Source organism: Gossypium raimondii, chromosome 12 (assembly GCF_025698545.1).
Source record: "Gossypium raimondii isolate GPD5lz chromosome 12, ASM2569854v1, whole genome shotgun sequence".
Classification (NCBI taxonomy): Eukaryota; Viridiplantae; Streptophyta; class Magnoliopsida; order Malvales; family Malvaceae; genus Gossypium; species Gossypium raimondii.
This window is the reverse complement of record NC_068576.1, coordinates 46,599,744-46,618,120: the sequence shown is the minus strand read 5'-3', so window position 1 is coordinate 46,618,120 and position 18,377 is coordinate 46,599,744. Positions and strand designations below refer to the sequence as shown.

The 18,377-nt window shown below is 35.1% G+C and overlaps 2 protein-coding genes across 4 annotated transcripts; one reads left to right on the top strand and one right to left on the bottom strand.

Moving 5' to 3' along the window:
* Positions 1-5,888: 5,888 nt before the first annotated feature.
* Positions 5,889-9,673, top strand: LOC105764530 (hypersensitive-induced response protein 1). Of its 3 annotated transcripts, none has more exons than XM_012583136.2 (6): positions 5,889-6,064; positions 6,991-7,182; positions 7,510-7,630; positions 8,513-8,604; positions 8,690-8,786; positions 9,016-9,673. In XM_012583136.2, exons 2-6 carry the CDS (start codon positions 6,994-6,996, stop codon positions 9,372-9,374), a joined length of 858 nt encoding a protein of 285 aa, XP_012438590.1. In that variant the 5' UTR covers positions 5,889-6,064; positions 6,991-6,993; the 3' UTR covers positions 9,375-9,673. The 3 variants fall into 3 exon arrangements, with proteins under 3 accessions (XP_012438590.1, XP_012438593.1, XP_012438592.1); XM_012583139.2 differs by lacking the exon at positions 5,889-6,064 and adding an exon at positions 6,432-6,475; XM_012583138.2 differs by lacking the exon at positions 5,889-6,064 and adding an exon at positions 6,588-6,858.
* A 205-nt stretch (positions 9,674-9,878) lies between these two features.
* Positions 9,879-12,126, bottom strand: LOC105764532 (mitochondrial outer membrane protein porin of 36 kDa). Its single transcript, XM_012583142.2, has 6 exons — positions 11,964-12,126; positions 11,798-11,865; positions 11,230-11,340; positions 10,958-11,044; positions 10,609-10,817; positions 9,879-10,385 (listed from the first exon to the last, which is right to left on the bottom strand). Exons 1-6 carry the CDS (start codon positions 12,010-12,012, stop codon positions 10,079-10,081), a joined length of 831 nt encoding a protein of 276 aa, XP_012438596.1. The 5' UTR covers positions 12,013-12,126; the 3' UTR covers positions 9,879-10,078.
* Between the last annotated feature and the right edge of the window lie 6,251 nt (positions 12,127-18,377).

The following is an 18,377-nucleotide window of genomic DNA, read 5'->3' as shown; positions in this document are numbered from 1 at the left end:
GGAGGATAGAGTGGTTCATCGACATCAGCCATGGGACCCTTTCCATTATCACCTCCTCCAGTCAATAGTTTGGTTAGCTTTGCCATTATATCATCTTGGGATTCTCGTATCTTCTCAGACATATCCTGTTGCATCTTATCTAACCGCTCTTGCACCCTGAGCTGAAGTCGGTCTTGCATCTCCTTCTGACACTGTTCGAGTTTTTCTAATCTCTGATCCATGTCCTTAATCTTTGCTCGAGTACCGTAACGATGTTTGGTTGGTTGGTTGGTTTTCAGGTTAACTGAGCAATGATTTTAGTTAATTAGGATCCTTTAACTGTGTTTAATGCATATGATGTAATGAAATGCAAATGCATGAAATGAATGCGAAAAGAGACGTTGATTCATGTTCAATTTTTTTACCAGAAAACTTTACTAGAAAACAAATCTCTTTACATAAAGCGGATATATATATACGGCTTTACCCTCATACTCCAAGTGAAGACATCGACCCTTCAGATACTAAGATACATCTTACGAATTTGATCTCCTTTTTGTTTGATCTAGGTCGTAAATCATCGCTCATTCACGTTCATTAGCTTCTTTATGAGATTGGGACCTTTGATGACTTTTGAATACACTTTGACAATTTGGATCCTCAGGTCATGTAGCAAAGTCGTATACTCCTCTTGTTAGGCTTTTCGTGCCATGTTTTCTTCGGACCACCGTATTATCTTCTACCTTATCAAGAAACCCATATTCCATAACAAGCTTTCTAATCTAGTAATCGAACTCAAATCAACATCTCTTTTCTAAGATGCAAATGCAATGCAATCATGATGTCATGCAATCAAAACAAAATAAACCCAAGTCAGTATCACACCAAAAATATATAATCCAACACAAATATGAAATAGCAAGAACATTTATTCAGGAATCCACTAGGGTTTGGTATAGCTCTACCTAGGGCAAGTTCCTAAAGCTCACTATATGAGGCTTAGTTTCTAGAGTAAGGGTACCTGAACCAGCAGATTCCTCGATTCTCACCCGTTATAGACTCATGTGGATCGAGTTCAGTTCAGGGGGATAGATTTCCCTATGGCTGCACGGAGATGAAAATCTCACGAAGACATAGGTACGGATGTATCCCGGAAGCGGTCCACTACCCTGCACGGAGGTGAAAACCTCACGAAGGACTAGTTTCTCGTTCCCACTTAAAGGTAAAATGCAAAATGCAAATGCAAAGTTGCAAACATACCAAGATGAAAAATCAATGAATGCGAAGGGAAATCATGAAAATTTTTTTAAAAAACTTTTGATTTTCGACACAAAGACAAATATAATCAGTTTATAGCTCGACTCTCACAGTCCCCAGCGGAGTGGCCAAGCTGTCGAAACCGTTTTTTGAAAACAAAAATTTAGTTGTCGACTTTAAAAATAAAAATTAGAGTCGCCACCGATCCTTGATTGGGGTGTGATCGGCTCACCTTAAAAATAATTTTGGTCTGCAAAATTTGAGAAAACAGGTTCGGGAGTCAGTTACATACGAGGAAGAGTTCGTACCCTCGAAACGCCCAAAATCGGTACCAAATTGATTATTTACTGTCTTGGGTCGAAAATTTGAAAAGATTTTAAAATAAAACTTTTTATTTCATGAATGAAACAAAATAGTAAGACATTCTTATTTCAAAGAAATAAAACACCACACCCAGTGAGTTAGGGCACAATATTTTTAAATCTTCAAAATACCCGAATATTGCCTTTTGCTTTTGAAAATTCTTATTTCGAGAAGTCAAAATATCAGGACCAGTAAGTTAGGACCCAACATTTTTGAACTCCCAAGAATAAGCTTTTATTTAAAATTTGCGAATTTAATGCAAAATGAATACTTAGCGTTCTAAATTCATCGAAGAATAATCGCAATCCAGTAAGTTAGGACACGGTCTTTCTCGAGAATCATGAACGCCAAATACTTTGAAAATTTATAAAATATGATGATTTTAATGTTTAGACAAAACCAAAATATATTTCCCGAAAGGTATGTTAAAGTTAATGTATGGTATGAAACAAAATTTTAATTTAAGACCAATATGAATAAATATTTACAAATATATATATATATATAAGTACATGAAAATAATAAATAATATTAATAATAATAAATAATAATAAGAATAATAAACAAGTAATAATAAAAATATAATAATAATGTAAAAAAATGGATTGAATTGAACAAAAGACGAAAAAACGGGGGCAAATTCGAAAATAAATAAAAAAACCAATTTGATTGCGCAGGAAACAATGGAGGACCAAAAGGGAAATTAATCCCACCCTCCTATATGTTGCGCAGCACTGGATTAAATTAAGACGAAAAACAAAATGCATGGCTAAATTAAAGAGAAAAAAAAGATTTGATTGAAGCGCGTTGCAAAAAAAAGGACTAATAGCGCAAATATCCCATTCGGCCAGAACGCGCGGATCCTCCCCTCCGGGTCGGGTCACCGCGCGGGTCTGGCCATCAAAACGGCGTCGTTTTCGTCTTCAATATAAAAACTAAAATTTTCTTTCAAAAACACCATTCTAATACATTTTTCTTTTTCTTAAAACAATAGAGAAAGGGGGGAAGGTGCTCTGCTAGGGTTCCTTAACCCACCTTTGCGCCGCCGCTCGGCCTACGCCTTCACGACCTGATTTCGCCGGAGAAGACACCGGCCTGACGACTCCGAGGACCAGGTAAGTCTCTTCCCCCTTTTCTTTATATTTTAAACAAAAAATAAATAAAATAAAATAAAAATAAATAAAAAAACGAAAGTAAGAAAATAGAACCCCCCAAAAAATCACCTTTTTGTATTCCAAAAAATTTTGTATCTCTCCCTTTTTCCCTCTGTTTTTCGTATCCTCCCTATTTTCGTATGTTTTTTTTACACTCAAAAGTCCCCCCATTTACAAATTTAAAGCCCCCTTATATAGCCGAAAATCATAAGAAAAACAATCAACATCAAATCCCTATTTTTCTATTATTCCCTATTATTTCTCTTGTTGCGTGGTAGTTTCTGTTGTGGTTGTTTGTTGCAGGAGCGTGCTTGGAGAAGAATGAGCGCGACGCGCGTGTAGCGGTGGGCGCGACGTGCGGGAGCGAGGGGCGCGATATGCGAGGGTGGTTGCGGCTTGCGGCGGCTGGAGAGAGGAGGCTACCTAGGGTTTCTGAATTTTTTTGTTTGGGTTAATGTTTGAGCCATTTTAGGTTTAGTTGGGCCTGATTTATATTTATCTGGGCCCCGGGCATATTTGGGCTTGTACAAGTTTCATTAAAAACATCTTTGTTAATCACAGCTTTTCTATTTTCAAGACACCATAACTTATACCCTTTTATACTAGCGTTATAACCAAGAAAAACACATTTAATGGATCTCGACTCCAATTTTCCATTATCAACATGAGCATACGCAGGACACCCAAAGATCTTTAAATCAAAATAGTCAACAAGATTACCAGACCATACCTCTTTTGGAGTCTTTTTCTCAATGGTAATGGATAAAGATCGGTTGATAAAAAAACATGTAGTAGAGGCTGCTTGGGCCCAAAACGACTTTGGTAAGTTGGCATTTGACTACATCAAACCTTCTCCATGATCATTCTGTTCATTCGTTCTACAACGCTGTTTTGCCGTGGAGTATGACGAACTATCAAGTGTCTCACGGTCCCTTCTAACTTGCACAATTTATTAAACTCATCAGAACAGAACTCTAAGCCATTGTCTGTGCGGAGGTATTTTATTTGTTTTCCCTTATGTTTTTCAAGACTTAAATGCGGAAAACACATCGCTTTTCTGCTTCAGGAAGAACACCCAAACTTTTCTGAAAAAATCATCAATAAAAGTTAGCATATAATTAGCTCCACCTCTCGAAGGCACTCTAGATGGCCCCCACATATCAGAATGAATATACTCCAACGTTCCCTTCGTGTTATAGATTCCTCTAGTGAATCGAACTCTCTTTTGCTTCCCAAAAACGCAGTGCTCACAGAACTTTAGTCTGCAAATTCCTTGCCCATCAAGAAATCCTTTTTTGCTCAATTCTGTCATGCCATTCTCACTCATATGCCCTAAGCACATATGCCAAAGTTTAGTAATATCATCATCTAACAACGAAGAGGAAGCGAAAACTTCATCACCAGTAACAGTAGAACCCTGCAAAACATATAACTTGGCAGTCTTTCTTCGCCCTTTCATCACAACGAGGGAACCTTTGGTAATCTTCAAAACCCCACTTTCAGTTGTGTATCTGTACCCTTTTGAATTAAGAGTACTCTTCAATTCTGGAACATGTCGCACGTCACTAAGTGTTTTGACAACTCTGTCAAACATCTTAACTTTAATCGTTCCAACTTTTGCAATTTTACACGAAGCATTATTTCCCATCAAAACAACACCTTCAGACACTATTTCGTAAGTTGTAAACCAATCCCGATTGGGACTTATGTGGAAGGTGCAACCCGAATCAAGGATCCACTCCTCGCTCACCTTAAAATTGTTGACAGAAGCGACTAGAAATTCACCATCGATGTAGTCTTCTACAACATCAATTTCACTAGAATTTTCTAGTTGTTTTCCCTTTTGATTTGCAGCCTCTCTTTTGATCTTGTTCTGTAGCTTATAACACTCAGATTTAATGTGCCCTTTCTTCTTGTAGAAATTACAAGTTTTACCTCTGTTTGAAGACTTTGATCTACCCTTAGATTTATTACAAGGATTCCGTTCTTGTGTCCTTCCACAATCATCATCAGTATTCCGATCTTGTCTCTCATGAACAATGAAACCCTCTCCCTTACAGTCTGATTTAACCACAAGATGCTTCATCTTATCATACGAGGTCAAAGAATCATAAACCTCATCAATTGTGAGAGACTTGCGGCTATATAAAATCATGTATCTAAAGGTTGAATAAGACGGTGGCAACAAACAAAGTAGAATCAACCCTAAATCTTCCTTATCATACAAAGTAGAATCAACGAATAAAGTTTAACAAGGTTGAACCTCCATGGCCTCCAAGTTTGAGAGAATTTTTTTAAACTCTGTTAATTATTCATGCATAGGTACAGCTTCCTTTAAACGATGAGTATAAAGATGCTGCTTCATATGCAACTTACTGGTTAGAGTTTTCGACATACATATTTGTTATAGCCTCTTCCATAATGTAGTGGCGGTCTTCTCCTTCATCACATCTTGCAAAATTTCGTTAGACAAATGCAGATGTAATTATGTTAACGCCTTTCAATCCTTACGCTTTTTCTCTTCATCCGTTAATGTCGAAGATATCATATCTATCCCTAGCAGGGCATCCTCCAAATCTATTTGCGCAAGAACTGCTTGCATCTTAATCTGCCACAACACAAATCTGGTGTCGCGATCCAACAGCCGAATTTCATACTTCAAAGACGCCATTACCTTAACCAAGACGAATAACCCGAAAGCTCTGATACCAATTTGTAAAAATAGAACGAAGGTAATGAGTACAGATTTTTAAGTGGAAACCCTTTCGGGAAAAAAATTACGGGCAGAGGAGAAAAAAAATTCACTATGTCAAATTCGAATGATTACAAGAGGAGTTTCGATTACATCCATTTATAGGTTGAAAAAACATAATTCTAATTAAAGTCAAATATATTATGTTAATAAATACTAGATATATTATACTCATAAATACTAAATCTTCTATAAAGAATATATATTTTGTTTAACTTAACTTATAAATAGTCTCTTAAAATTTAGTTCACACAGCTCGAATATATAACTTAAAATGAGGGTAATAAATGGCAGCTTTTGCTGATTTAAAAGTTGAAACTGACAGAGAAAACGAGTCCGTAGACTAAACGTCTCCAATTCCTTTTCCATTGTTTCCTAGCAGATTCTTCTTATACGCCGTCGTTTCCTGGAAATTGCATAATCTTAATTATATTACTATATAAACCATATCTTTTGGCAGCAGAATAACAGCACACTTTGTATAAAAAACAAAACAGCATACTGTATTTTACTCAAACTTTTTGGTACTCTTCAATTCCGATTTCTCACCTTCTTTTAGGTATTTCAAAGATATTCTTTTGTTGTTATTTTTAATTAATGCAATTCAGCTGCAATTTTTTTTATTTCCTCTGTGGTTTCGCTTGCTTTGTTTTCTGTTTGTTTTGCTGTCGGAAATTAGGGCTTAATCTCCAGTTTCTTTATGGCTTCACTCGGTTTCTTCGTTTTCTGTCAGAACCGTCATGATTTCCTTATTTCAATTCAATCTTGACTTTTTAAAAAAAATATATTTTTTTTGTTTTACTCGGAATAGTTTAAAATAGTAGTAATTTTAAGTTAAACAATATTTTAATGGAAGTAATCTTCTTTAATACTTTGAAAATGTTATAGGTGGTTTCTCAGGCCGGATTTGCTGTCAAATTTCTTAGTTTCTAAGCAACACAACGGCTGACGATTTTTCGCATTTGATAAAGTTGTGTTCTTTTTCAAAAAATGTTTTTTTATATGTTGCGTATTTTGTTTGCATCTTTAAATTATAGTTATACTCCGACTGATTAGTTCAATGAAAGGGTTGAACTGTAATTGCATCAGAATTGCTATTAATTCTTTGATTGCCGTCAGTTTCAATGTAGAAAAATTCAAAGAAAGTTTCATCGTTTTGTTCTTATCTTTTCTATTTTATCTTTTTGGTCCGAAAACCTCGATTATAACTGGTAACATCTGTCTTCTTTAACATTTGTTTATTATGATGGGTGTTAAATATTAGTACGAGTTTCTTGTATTATATCTTTTTGGGGGTATTTAAAGGACGTCTAGAAATCGCTTATTCAGTTTTCTACAAACCAGGCGAGAAATGTGTGTAAAAGGATTTCTTTTTTTTTTGTGTGTGTGTGTGTGTGCGCGCGCGCGTGTTTTTGGATTAAAGTTAGTGTATTGATTGAAGGCTGTGTATGCGTATTGATTTTTGGAATACTTTATTTTGATCAGAAAATGGGGCAGGCTCTTGGGTGTATTCAAGTGGAGCAGTCAACTGTAGCTATAACAGAAGCATTTGGGAAGTTTGATGATGTGCTTCAGCCTGGTTGTCATTGTTTGCCGTGGTGTTTCGGGAAACAGGCAGCCGGTACTCTCTCCTTGCGTGTGCAGCAACTGGATGTTCGATGTGAAACAAAAACCAAGGTTTGTTGTTGCATAATTGATACCCGCATGACAATGCATCTTTTTTTTAAAAAAAAAAGAACAGCCAATCCCAAATAGCTGTTATTGTGAGATGGAATGCTTGCCATCAGGTAGACAAGGGGAATAATTGGTAAAGGAAGTTTAAATTTCATTCTTTGGAATATATATAAAGAGAAAGGTGTAATTAGTCTGATACCAGCATTGTGACCTCTGAATCATTTATATTGATGCTATAGTTGGTTATGTACTCATTTAAGTTGAAAGGCTTTTTGGTTTAGTCCTCCATCATTTATTCCATCTGATTCTGATATTTTATTATGCCTTCAGGATAACGTGTTTGTTAACGTGGTTGCTTCAATTCAATACCGAGCCTTAGCTGAAAAGGCACAAGATGCTTTCTATAAACTCAGCAACACTAGAGCCCAGATTCAATCCTATGTCTTTGATGGTATGTGTGCTTTAGATTTCCTTAAATTGTGTAAAAACTTGAATGATAGCTGCTCTGCTCATAATCTAGAATGTCAAATATGTGGTTTGTGCTTATTTGAAGTTTGTCTATAATTATTGCAAAGGTTGCAGGATGCTATTGTGGTTTATTTGCAAATCAGGGGGTCAGTATGGAATATGGGGTGTGGGACTTAAATACTTATCTACTGTGCTTCTATGGGCTCTTCCTTTTGAAAGTTTTCAGTTGAACTAAATTAATATATCTCTTCTAACTTTCAAAGAAAAAGGAAAATGCTAATGATGCCCTCTATTTGACATGTTTAATTTCCCACTATAATTTTATTGTTTTAGATGAAAGTAACTTATGCTCAGCATTATGTATGAATTATGATTCGGTTCATGGGTTTTGGGAATTTAAATAGCCCTACCACTAACTTCCTCATTATTCCTCCTCCATTATCCACGGAATCATCATCTTTTTCTCATTGGACAAAAAAGGGATCTATGAAGATGCAAACTGCCACACCTGGACAGAAAGACCCTATAGAGCTTCACTTTTCCTAGGATTGGCTTTGGGCTTTTCCAGTTGAGCTTAGGTTCCAATCTTGTCTCTGCTGTATTGCAGCTTATGAAATGTTTCAATAAGGATTTCCTTGCAATTATTTTAGAACTTTCTAATCCATTATTCTCTTGCACTGTTTCATGACTACTCTAGACTTTCATTTTATCCTCACCTCGTGGAGGATGTGAATAATTGATATAATTTGCAATCTGTGTTTTCATTTTATCATGCCATCTCATACTTTTCCTTCTCGTAATTCAAGTCAATCTGGTTGTAGATCACTGTTCTGACGATGAACTAATGGGATATACTTTAATTTAGTTATTAGGGCAAGTGTTCCGAAGTTGGAGCTGGATGCAGTATTTGAACAGAAGAATGATATAGCGAGAGCTGTGGAAGAGGAACTTGAAAAGGTATTGCCCTGCCTGCTTTGTTGTTTTAGGTTTGGATTAACCAAGGTTGTACAAGGTAAAACTTACGTATTGTTTGAATCTTTAGGCTATGTCACATTATGGGTACGAGATTGTTCAGACTCTTATTGTGGATATTGAACCAGATGAGCATGTGAAGAGGGCAATGAATGAGATTAATGCAGGTATGATTCGTGCAACTTTATGAATTATATATATTTATTTCGCCTTTTATTTGGCTCTTTTCCCCCTAATTTTTTGAGAACTTGCCTTGTTTGTTAATGTTAATTGTCCTCACTTGAAGAAATTATGTTTGAAAATCTTTAGCTTGTTTAACATAAATTTTGTTCTCTCAAAAAAAAACCCCATAAATTCTGTAAATAGGTCTGATATATGTTGGCTTGTTATAAATAGCGGCAAGAATGAGGGTGGCTGCCAATGAGAAAGCTGAAGCAGAGAAGATATTGCAGATCAAGAGAGCAGAAGGAGATGCCGAGTCAAAGTATCTGGCTGGGCTTGGTGTAGCTCGGCAGCGACAGGCTATTGTAGATGGACTTAGAGACAGTGTGCTGGCATTCTCTGAGAATGTACCTGGTACATCATCAAAGGATGTCATGGACATGGTTCTTGTGACACAGTACTTCGACACAATGAAGGAGATCGGTGCATCGTCAAAATCCAACTCTGTTTTCATCCCACATGGGCCAGGTGCTGTAAGAGACATTGCTTCTCAAATCAGGGATGGTCTTCTTCAAGCAAGCCAAAACAACTGAGTACCCTCAAGTGTTGCTTAGTAGTTTGGGCATCCCAGCATAGTATTGTTTAGTCATTCTACTCAAGAACAATGGCCTTCTTGATATGCATTTGAGTGATAATCCGAGTTTGGCAAAACGGTTGTTATACGTCTTAATAGCTCAAGGTTTTAAGGTTCAGATTTTCTTTATAATTTAGGCTTATTATATATTGTTTGTGAAAAAATAATGATAGTATTAGCACTTTATTATTGTACCTAAAGAAAATGTGACCCGGTTTATGAATTTGTATAAAATGTTTTTATGGCTTTGTACCTAAAGATGTGACACAATTTAAGATATGATCAACAAATCAACAAAATGCTAAATGCCAATTGCCAGGGTGTTAATTCATTTCAATTGTATTAAAACAAAACAAGCAGTATGCTTAATAAAAAATGGTTTAGATAAATAGTGATCTCTGTAAGTTAATCTGAAATCAAGCAAATAATAGCAAATGACCAAATCCCATGTCTGCCTGCAAGATTTGTGACTGAAAGAAGTAAACAAGTTGAACTAATTGGATGTAAGCAACACTTGTTCAACAAAGCAAATTGCCAATTTCGGTTTGCCAATAACATTATTTTTATAATCCATGAAAGTACACTATTTTTCTCCAAGTCCTCAACCAATCAAAATTAAGGCCCACCTTCCATATGACACAACAAAAACAGTTTTGCCTTTGCCTAGGGCTTGAGTGCCAAGGCCAGCCCAACTTTAGCACTTTTTTCAATTGCTCCGGTGTCCACCTCTCCAGATATTGTAATGAGCGATTTTGGGCGCCATTCATGCTGGATTAGAGCACTTGCTCTGCCATAGTTATTCAGTCGAGCCTTTACCGTTGTCAATGGGTCAAGAGCATGCTGTGTACCAATTGTGAGAGTGTTCTCATTACTTGAAAAGCTATGGCTCAGCTCCGCACCAACCGCTGTGTTAGTCAATGGGCTAACTATGTGGTAGTAGGAAGCATTAAGAGTGTCGCCTTTATCATTCCTAGAGTTAATCAACAAAACTACCTTATCAAAACCAGAAGCATAACAAGTAGAATAATGCAATCAGTGCACAAGGGAGAAAAAAGAAAGGCAGATATTTCTAGGCAACTTTCACTGCTTATGAACCAATAAATGACCAGAGGATCATATAAAGCAATGCAATACAAGTTCCATGTGAAACATAAATAATCAACCCCGGCTCCTGCTCCGGTGAAAGCACTTACAACGTCAAGGAAGCAATGAGATCAGAATGGGTGAAATTCAACCCAGCATTCAATTTTGTAAAGTTACCACTGGCAGTGTCAAATGAGAGATCAGTCCCAACAGTGACACTATTGTTTCCAACCACGCCAGAGAAGTTAACAAGGGGATTTGCAGTCAATCCAATGCTAGTGCTTATGCCAGCATATTCATGTTGGTATTGCAGTTCCACCTGTTACAACAATAATAAAGACTTTGTCATGTACTCATGAAACCTACAAGTTTACAGAAGGGAAGGACAAACAAGAAGCTCAAAATGTTGGTATTTAAGAACAAAAAGCTTAATGGCAGGAGTAAGGAAGTCTCCATTACCTTGCCAGACCTTTGATCAGGGGCAATGAAACTAAAGATTGTCTTCAAACCCGGTGCAGGTTCATCAACAGTAACAGTGGCGAAAAGCTGAAACATAAAAATAAAACCCCCAAAAATCACAATTAGATAGTATATCTAAGAAGGTTGAATTCACCATGGCATGAGTTGTACAAGACAAAAACATTCCTTAACTTTGTATTCAATGTAATGAGATGGCATGCATCGAAATTAAAGGTTTACCAAATGTGAAAAAAGAAAAATTGACAACTTGCCTTAGAACTGGTGTCAACTTTGACATTGGTTGTGATGTTCTTGTTCTTCAGCTCGGTGCTTATATCAGCCAACAGCAATTCACCTTTCTTAGTTCCAGTTGATGTGATTGCCTAAATATTTATCAAATTAAAGAACAAGAAAATCAATTATATAAGAAGTAAGAAGGTAGCATATACAAAAGAAACAAAGACCGTAAACCATAGATCTCTAGATTAATCACAAAACCAGGCATACAAAATATTCATGCAACTACATCAAAAGAAATCATATGAAATCTTTATAACTAGGCAAAAGCAAAATGATTTCATACATAAACATGGCAAGTAAATAACATGCTGAACTGCCACACATATTTTACACATAAGTCTTGAAATTATTCAACAAACATAATAGACTAAAAGTCGATGTAAATTATGGGACACAGATAATAGGGAAGTTAAAATGTGAGTTCGTTCTTACAAATAAAAATAAATAAAAAGAACCGGAAATGAACAGCAGAAGCTTCGTGAAATTAGCTGAAAAAGGAAACGATATTTAGATATCCAAAAATTAAAAAGACGAACTCACGACTCCATTGGAAGTGTAAGTAGTGAGAGTGAACTTGTGGTCGGCCTGGTAATCCTTGTAAAGAAGATCTAAATTAAGAAAAGAAAAGAAAAAACTAATAAAAACAGTAGAAAAAATTTTAAAAAATAAAGATAAACGAAAAAAGCACGAGTAATTGAAATATCACCTCTAGCCTTTTTGCCGATATCGGTGTAGAGACCAGGACCTTTTCCCATGCTTCTTTTTCCCGAGAAAATGGAGAGGGAACGAGAGAAACGAGAGCTGGTTTTCTGGCTTTTGGTTGTTTGCGAAACACACGGAAGAAGAAAAAGAATAAATTAAAAAAGCAAAATTAAATATTTGGTGATTCTGGACCATTGATCTTGCGTGGATAAAAATATTCGCTGTTCTTGACCGTTGATATTAACTGCTACGGTTGTTGAAGCCTCGGGAGTAGGGAATCTAGATTGGGCATATTCGCCGCATCTCATCACGTTTTCGGTCACGGACCTGTGATAATTAATATGTGTTTTATGTAGGCCCTGTTTGGTTTGCTAAAACTATTTTACTTCGGCCCAATCTTACAACCTTCTTTTTAAGTTAGGCTATATGTTATGGGCTGCAGATCAAAATTTGTTAGGAATATACATAAAATATTTCATGAAGATTAGTTGATTAAATGAGACTCATTTAACCCATTTAAATTAGCTCGATTCATGAAACATATAGAGAAATTCATCTACTTAAAGCCTTAGTAACCCAATGGAACACTCTAATAAAACTAGAGTTACCATGGTGAATATTATAAATCTTAAGGGATAAAATTGTAAAGAGTTTAAATCCCTTAAGACTTTCATATTGTAGATAAGCTTTAATCTCGATCATCGATGTAATTTAAATTGTATGTTGGATTTGAGAGAGCTCGACTATAAATAAAGGCCTTCTCCTTCATTTGTAATCAGTCAATTGTAATTTTTCAAAGTAATAGAAACATTTTGAGAGCATTTACTCAAATAACTGGCGTACTTAGTTTTTTTGTGGTTTTCTGTTCATTTTTTGCTTCTTCGTTTGAGAGTTTGCTTCTATTTTATTTCAGTGCCTTAAAGAATTTCCCTTGAGAATTCTCTTCTTTTTAAGAGATAGGCTAACTTAAGCGGTTTTGAAGCAAAAGAATCACCTAAGGCCACACATTTGCCATACAAAAGTTCTAGTCTCGTGACAGTTGGTATCAGGAGCTAGTGTTCGATAAGGCACCAATTGAGATGACGAAAAGAGTAGACGAGCAGATTGAGCCTAATGAGACCCTTGGGGGGCAAGAAAGCTAACAGATTGAGGGATATGCTGTCAACTTTGGAAGGCAAGGTTGCCAAACTCAAGGGTTCCATGGGTGATGTAAGGGAGACTCTTGGAGTAGTTGAGCACGCACTGTAAAGGTAGACTCGAGGAAAGATCAACTCAATGAACATGATTTAGGTGTCATCAACGCTAATGTGGAAGAGATGCAAGGGATTCTCAAATCCACCGATGAAAAGCTAACTAAGAGGAATGATGCTCTTGAAACTATTATCATAGCTTTGAAAGAGGAAACTGAAACCATGGCCAGGAAAATTGAAGAGCTCGGGGGAGAGCTCGTTGTGTGCAGAGCTATCGTGAGAAAATGGATGATGGGGGCAACACCCAAACGTAATATAGATGTTTCCAAACTGAAAGAGTTTAAGGGGACTAGGTCCGTAAGGGATGTGGACTACTTCTTACGGAGGGATGGAACAGTACTTCCATACGATAGGCATTAAAGATTATGCCACTAAAGTAAACATCGCTCCAATTTTATTTTACTAATGTTGCTTTTTCATGGTGGCGTCGTAGGTCCACAAATGAGAGATAATGTGATATTGCTATTAGGACTTGGGTGGAGTTCTATAATGAATTTAAGAAGTAGTTTCACCCACGAGCAGGTTGAGGAAGAAGCTTAGGCTAAGTTGCATCGACTTAAGCAACAAGGAACAATTCGAGAGTATGTTCGGGACTAAGTTGTTACTCCAAATCCTTAATTTGAGTGGAAAAGAAGCATTCTACTAGTTCAATGATGGGTTGAAGCATTGGGCGAAGCAAGAGTTGCATCAATTAGAGGTCAAAGAACTTACCAAAGTTATGGCTGAGGCAGAGTCCTTTGTCGAGCTTGGTCCGAGGAAAGAGAAGTTTGAGTCTATAAGACAAAGAGACATGCAATGGTAGGGGAGATAATGAGGAATAACAAGATAAAAATGACAACGATGGAAATAGTAAGAATGGTGGTAATGGGAAACCATAGAATGAGAAGAGGAAACCCAACAACCATTTGAGGGGTAAAGAGAATGAAAAGAAGCCAATACAATGATTCATATATTGTGCTCCATAAATGATGCAAGACTGTTTGGAGCGATCTAAGATATCCATGATTAGTAAAGAAGAGAAAGTAGATCTTGATGAGGAGGACATTAACATCGTAGGCCAAAAGAGGAGTGCACTTGTTGATACAAGGGCATCTAATTTGTTTATGTCGAAAAAAGTCGTGGAAAAACTTGGTCTCTCAATTAGCAAATCAATTAAGAAGACAAGATGATAAATTTCAAAGAGGTCTCAAATGTGGAATTAACATAAGGAGTTGAGCTATAAATTGGCCAATGGAAAGGTAACGAAGTCTTCAAGGTAATGCACTTAAATAATTATGACTTTGTTTTTTGCTTGAATTTTCTTGACAAAATTAATGTTCTTTTGGTTTTTTTTTTCGATTGCTTATGTATTTCAAATACTAGTCAACAATAATGCGTTATGCTGGTGAGTCGAGACATGAGGAGTGAAGCCAATATAGTATTGACGATCTAGCTAATCAAGGGTATTCCTTGAGGTGGGAATGTTGACTTGCTAAATCGGAGTGTTAAAAAGATCTCATTGAAAATGCTAGAGGTATAAAAAATCGGTATGAAGTTTGTTGAGATATCAGTGGGGCTACCACCTATGAGAGAGGTGGGTTGTGCATCAAACTTTGTGAGAAAAGTAGTGATGCAAACTGGACAGTTAAACAGAGTAAATGCTATGAGCGAGGTACATCTCAAACACTTTTCTAGTGTTTTTCATTATAACTTACCATTGGCTTGGCAAAGACATAGGGGCCCTTTCAGAGTTCTAAAGCGGGTAAGTCTTGAGGCTTACAAACTGGAGTTGGCGCCAATACTCAAGGTTAACCCAATGTTCAATTTGGGTGTGCCTAAATCTATTTGTGAGGATTAAGGGGATCTCGATCGAGGCAAGTCAAAATGGGAGTAAGTAAAAGTGGTAGGCTCTTACAATTGAGAAGCACAAACGAGAGAGATAGTTCAAATGAGACGACTGTGGAGACATAAGCCAAGAAAAATGTTTCGAGGGGTGAAACTACCCAACAAAGAGGTAGTTGGGAAATGGTTGAGGCATTGAGGTAGTTTTGAGACGAGTCAAACTAGTGTCATTTTGAGGATGTGATGAAGGCGTCACAAGAATGGGTGGGGAGAATGTCACGAGCTGCTAACCAAATCCCATGACGAATGCACACAAAATGTCCCATGGAGGTTAATTGATTAAATAGGGCTCATTTGATTCACTTGAACTAGCCCGATTTGTGGAACACCTGGAGAAACCAATTTACTTGAAGCCTTGGTGGCCTAGTGGAACACTCTAGTTAAACTAGAGTTACCATGGTGACTATTATAAATTTTAAGGATAAAATTGTATAGAGTTTAAATCTCTTAGGATTTTCATCTTATGGATAGACTTTAAAATCGACTGTTGATATAATTTAAATTGTACCGTTGAATTTGGGGGAGCACAACTATAAATAGAGGTCTTCTCCCTCATTTGTAATAACTCAATTTTAACTCTTCAAAGTTATAAAAACACTTTGAGAGCATTTACTCAAACACTTAGTGTGTTTAGTTTTCTTATGGCTTTTTGGTTCACTTTTTGCTTCTTCGCTCGAGAGTTTGCTTTCGCTTCATTTCGGTTCCTTAGAGAATTTCCCTTGAGAATTCCTGCTTTTTCGATAGATAAGCCGACTTAGATATATTTGAAGTAAAGGAATTGCCTAAAGTCGCACGGTTTGTCAAACTAAAATTCTAAGCCCATGACATATACATGTTTTTTCTATCCGACTAAACAAACATCTCTTAAGGTTTAGGTTAGCTCCTAAATAATGGTTATATATGAAAATATGTTAATAAAATTTTTAATTATTATATTTAGTATCATGTTATTATTACAAATTAATAACGTATCTAAATTTTTGATTTGATTTTATTATATTTATTGTGACTACTATTTTTCAATACATATTTTATAATTAATTTTTATATAAAATTATATATGTTATGTGAATGTGAAATATTAGATCACATTATAATGCATTTTTTTGGGTTAAATCATTATTTGGGGTTTGAATTTGGTAACTTTTTTTATAATGAGGTATGAGCTTTTTTTTAGTTAAAGTTGGGTCCTAAACTTAGCAATTGTTCTTGCATTGGGAGTTAGACTTGGTAACTTTTCCCACATTGAGCCTGAACTTTCTTTTTTTTTTGTCAAAGTTAAGCATTGAGCTTGGCAATTGTTCCCATATTAGGTTCTGAACTTACCAATTGTTCCCATATTAAGGCTTGAACTTTAGGGTTTTTAAGGATTAACTTAGATTTTTAAAAAAATTGAAGTCCCAATGTGGGAACATTTTCCAAGTTTAGGGTCTAACTTGGACAAAAAAAAGTCCAGATCTCAATGTGAGAACAATTCTCAAGTTCAGGGCCTAACTTAAACAAAAAAAGTTCGGTCAGAATATGAGAAAAATTGTCAAGTTTAAGTCACAAAATGTAATTTAATCCTATTATTTTACTTATTTTTCTGTCACATGCATTATACATGATTTTATGTAATAAACTTTTTAATTCATTAAATTATTTGTTTTTCATATAATTAATATAAGATTTATTATTTAAATTGTTGAATCTATTAAAATATATTAAATAATTAAAATATTATAACAATTAAAAACTTCAAAGCATAATTAATATCTAAAAGTAATAATGAAATTCTATTTTTATGATTTTTAATTTTAATGAAATGAAAATACCTAAATAGGGAATGTTAATGCATCGCATCTATTTTATAAGTTTTAGCTTTATGCTGTGTATTTCAAAAATTGAATAATTTAAATCGAAAGTGTAATTTAACATATAATTTTGCCTTCAATAAAATATTTCAAAATCCACATTTAATTATACAAATAAAATATTATTCTAATACTAGAAAGTATTTTGTGGATTTTTTTTCTTTGTTATTTCTTTGTCGCACGTGGAAAAGGGCGGAAATGCGGCGGCTCACGCTTTTTCAAAGATAAGTTTAGACTTGGCTAGGACACCTTTGTAGACCCAAATTTAATGCAAGAAATAAAATGTATAATTTTAAAAAATGAGATAATATTATCTCAATTTTTATAAAATATTTAATGCAATATTTTTATTTTAAAAATGTTGAATTAACATGTATTTTATTATGATACGTTGTACCCGTTCATTAATTATTTAATCAATAAAAATTTTGATACGTAAAATAATTTTTTAAATAATTAAGTTTATGTGAATAATATAAGCGATAAATAAAATAAAATAAATAATTTAAAATTTAAAACAAATAATTAAATATATAGTTAATTAATTCATTTTAAATTATAAAAGAAGCTGTAAACATCTACTACATGAAGTACTATTGCCGGTAAAGCGGTGTATATGCTCACATAATGGCTTTGAATTGGGAAGGAAGTTTAATGTAAGAACTAAGAATTTCCTAATAAGGTTACGAAACTCCAATCTAACCAGAGTTGCAGGCCAACAATCTTAATAGTACCTCTTCTCACATTCTTACTCTAAGCTGAATTCAAGGGATAATAGGGACAAGGATGTCTTCATGCTTATCAGCAGTAATGGAGGTCTAATAGCTCGATCTTGTATCACCTAGGATTTAGAACAAGCTATAAACTACATCTGCTATATTAAGTATTATTGTCGGTAAAGCGACTTCCCATCAGAGTGGATCTGCAACTGCAAGTAAGAAAGGACAATTAGGTTTTGCACTTTATCAAATGAGTAAAAGTCACCCGCCATTAGTAGAAGACATCAAGATTATGCACAGTACAAACTACCAAAAAAATATTATAAATTATTGTATAATTACTATAATATAAATGTTATTGCACGCAAAAATAGTGCAATAGAAGAGTAAGACAAACTAACAATAATTGTTACATTAGAAAGTTTGGAAATTAATTAAAGATGCATCAACTTGATCAACAACCAATAATTACATGTTAGAATAATTATCATCAAACTATTTTGAGAATAAACTTCGAACAACCAATTAACTATTATCAAAGGCAGCGAAATAACCCTATCACATCATGGGACATGAAAATCTATCTTCCTTTGCTTAATCATCTTGGAGTCCAATCTCATAACCAACACTTTAATGCTCTATTATAACGAAGTCCTTTAATAATAGTTTTCAAGAAATTTAATAGAGTAATTATCTTGATAAATATTGTGTATAC

Excerpts from the sequence above, each read along its gene's own strand:
- LOC105764530 (XM_012583136.2), top strand. The coding sequence starts at position 6,994 with ATGGGGCAGGCTCTTGGGTGTATTCAAGTGGAGCAGTCAACTGTAGCT. Across the intron at positions 7,183-7,509 it reads GATGTGAAACAAAAACCAAG|GATAACGTGTTTGTTAACGT; the intron begins GTTTGTTGTTGC and ends TTATGCCTTCAG. Across the intron at positions 8,787-9,015 it reads AATGAATGAGATTAATGCAG|CGGCAAGAATGAGGGTGGCT; the intron begins GTATGATTCGTG and ends TGTTATAAATAG.
- LOC105764532 (XM_012583142.2), bottom strand. The coding sequence starts at position 12,012 with ATGGGAAAAGGTCCTGGTCTCTACACCGATATCGGCAAAAAGGCTAGA. Across the intron at positions 11,045-11,229 it reads AAGTTGACACCAGTTCTAAG|CTTTTCGCCACTGTTACTGT; the intron begins GCAAGTTGTCAA and ends TTTATGTTTCAG. Across the intron at positions 10,386-10,608 it reads CTCATTGCTTCCTTGACGTT|GAATGATAAAGGCGACACTC; the intron begins GTAAGTGCTTTC and ends GATTAACTCTAG.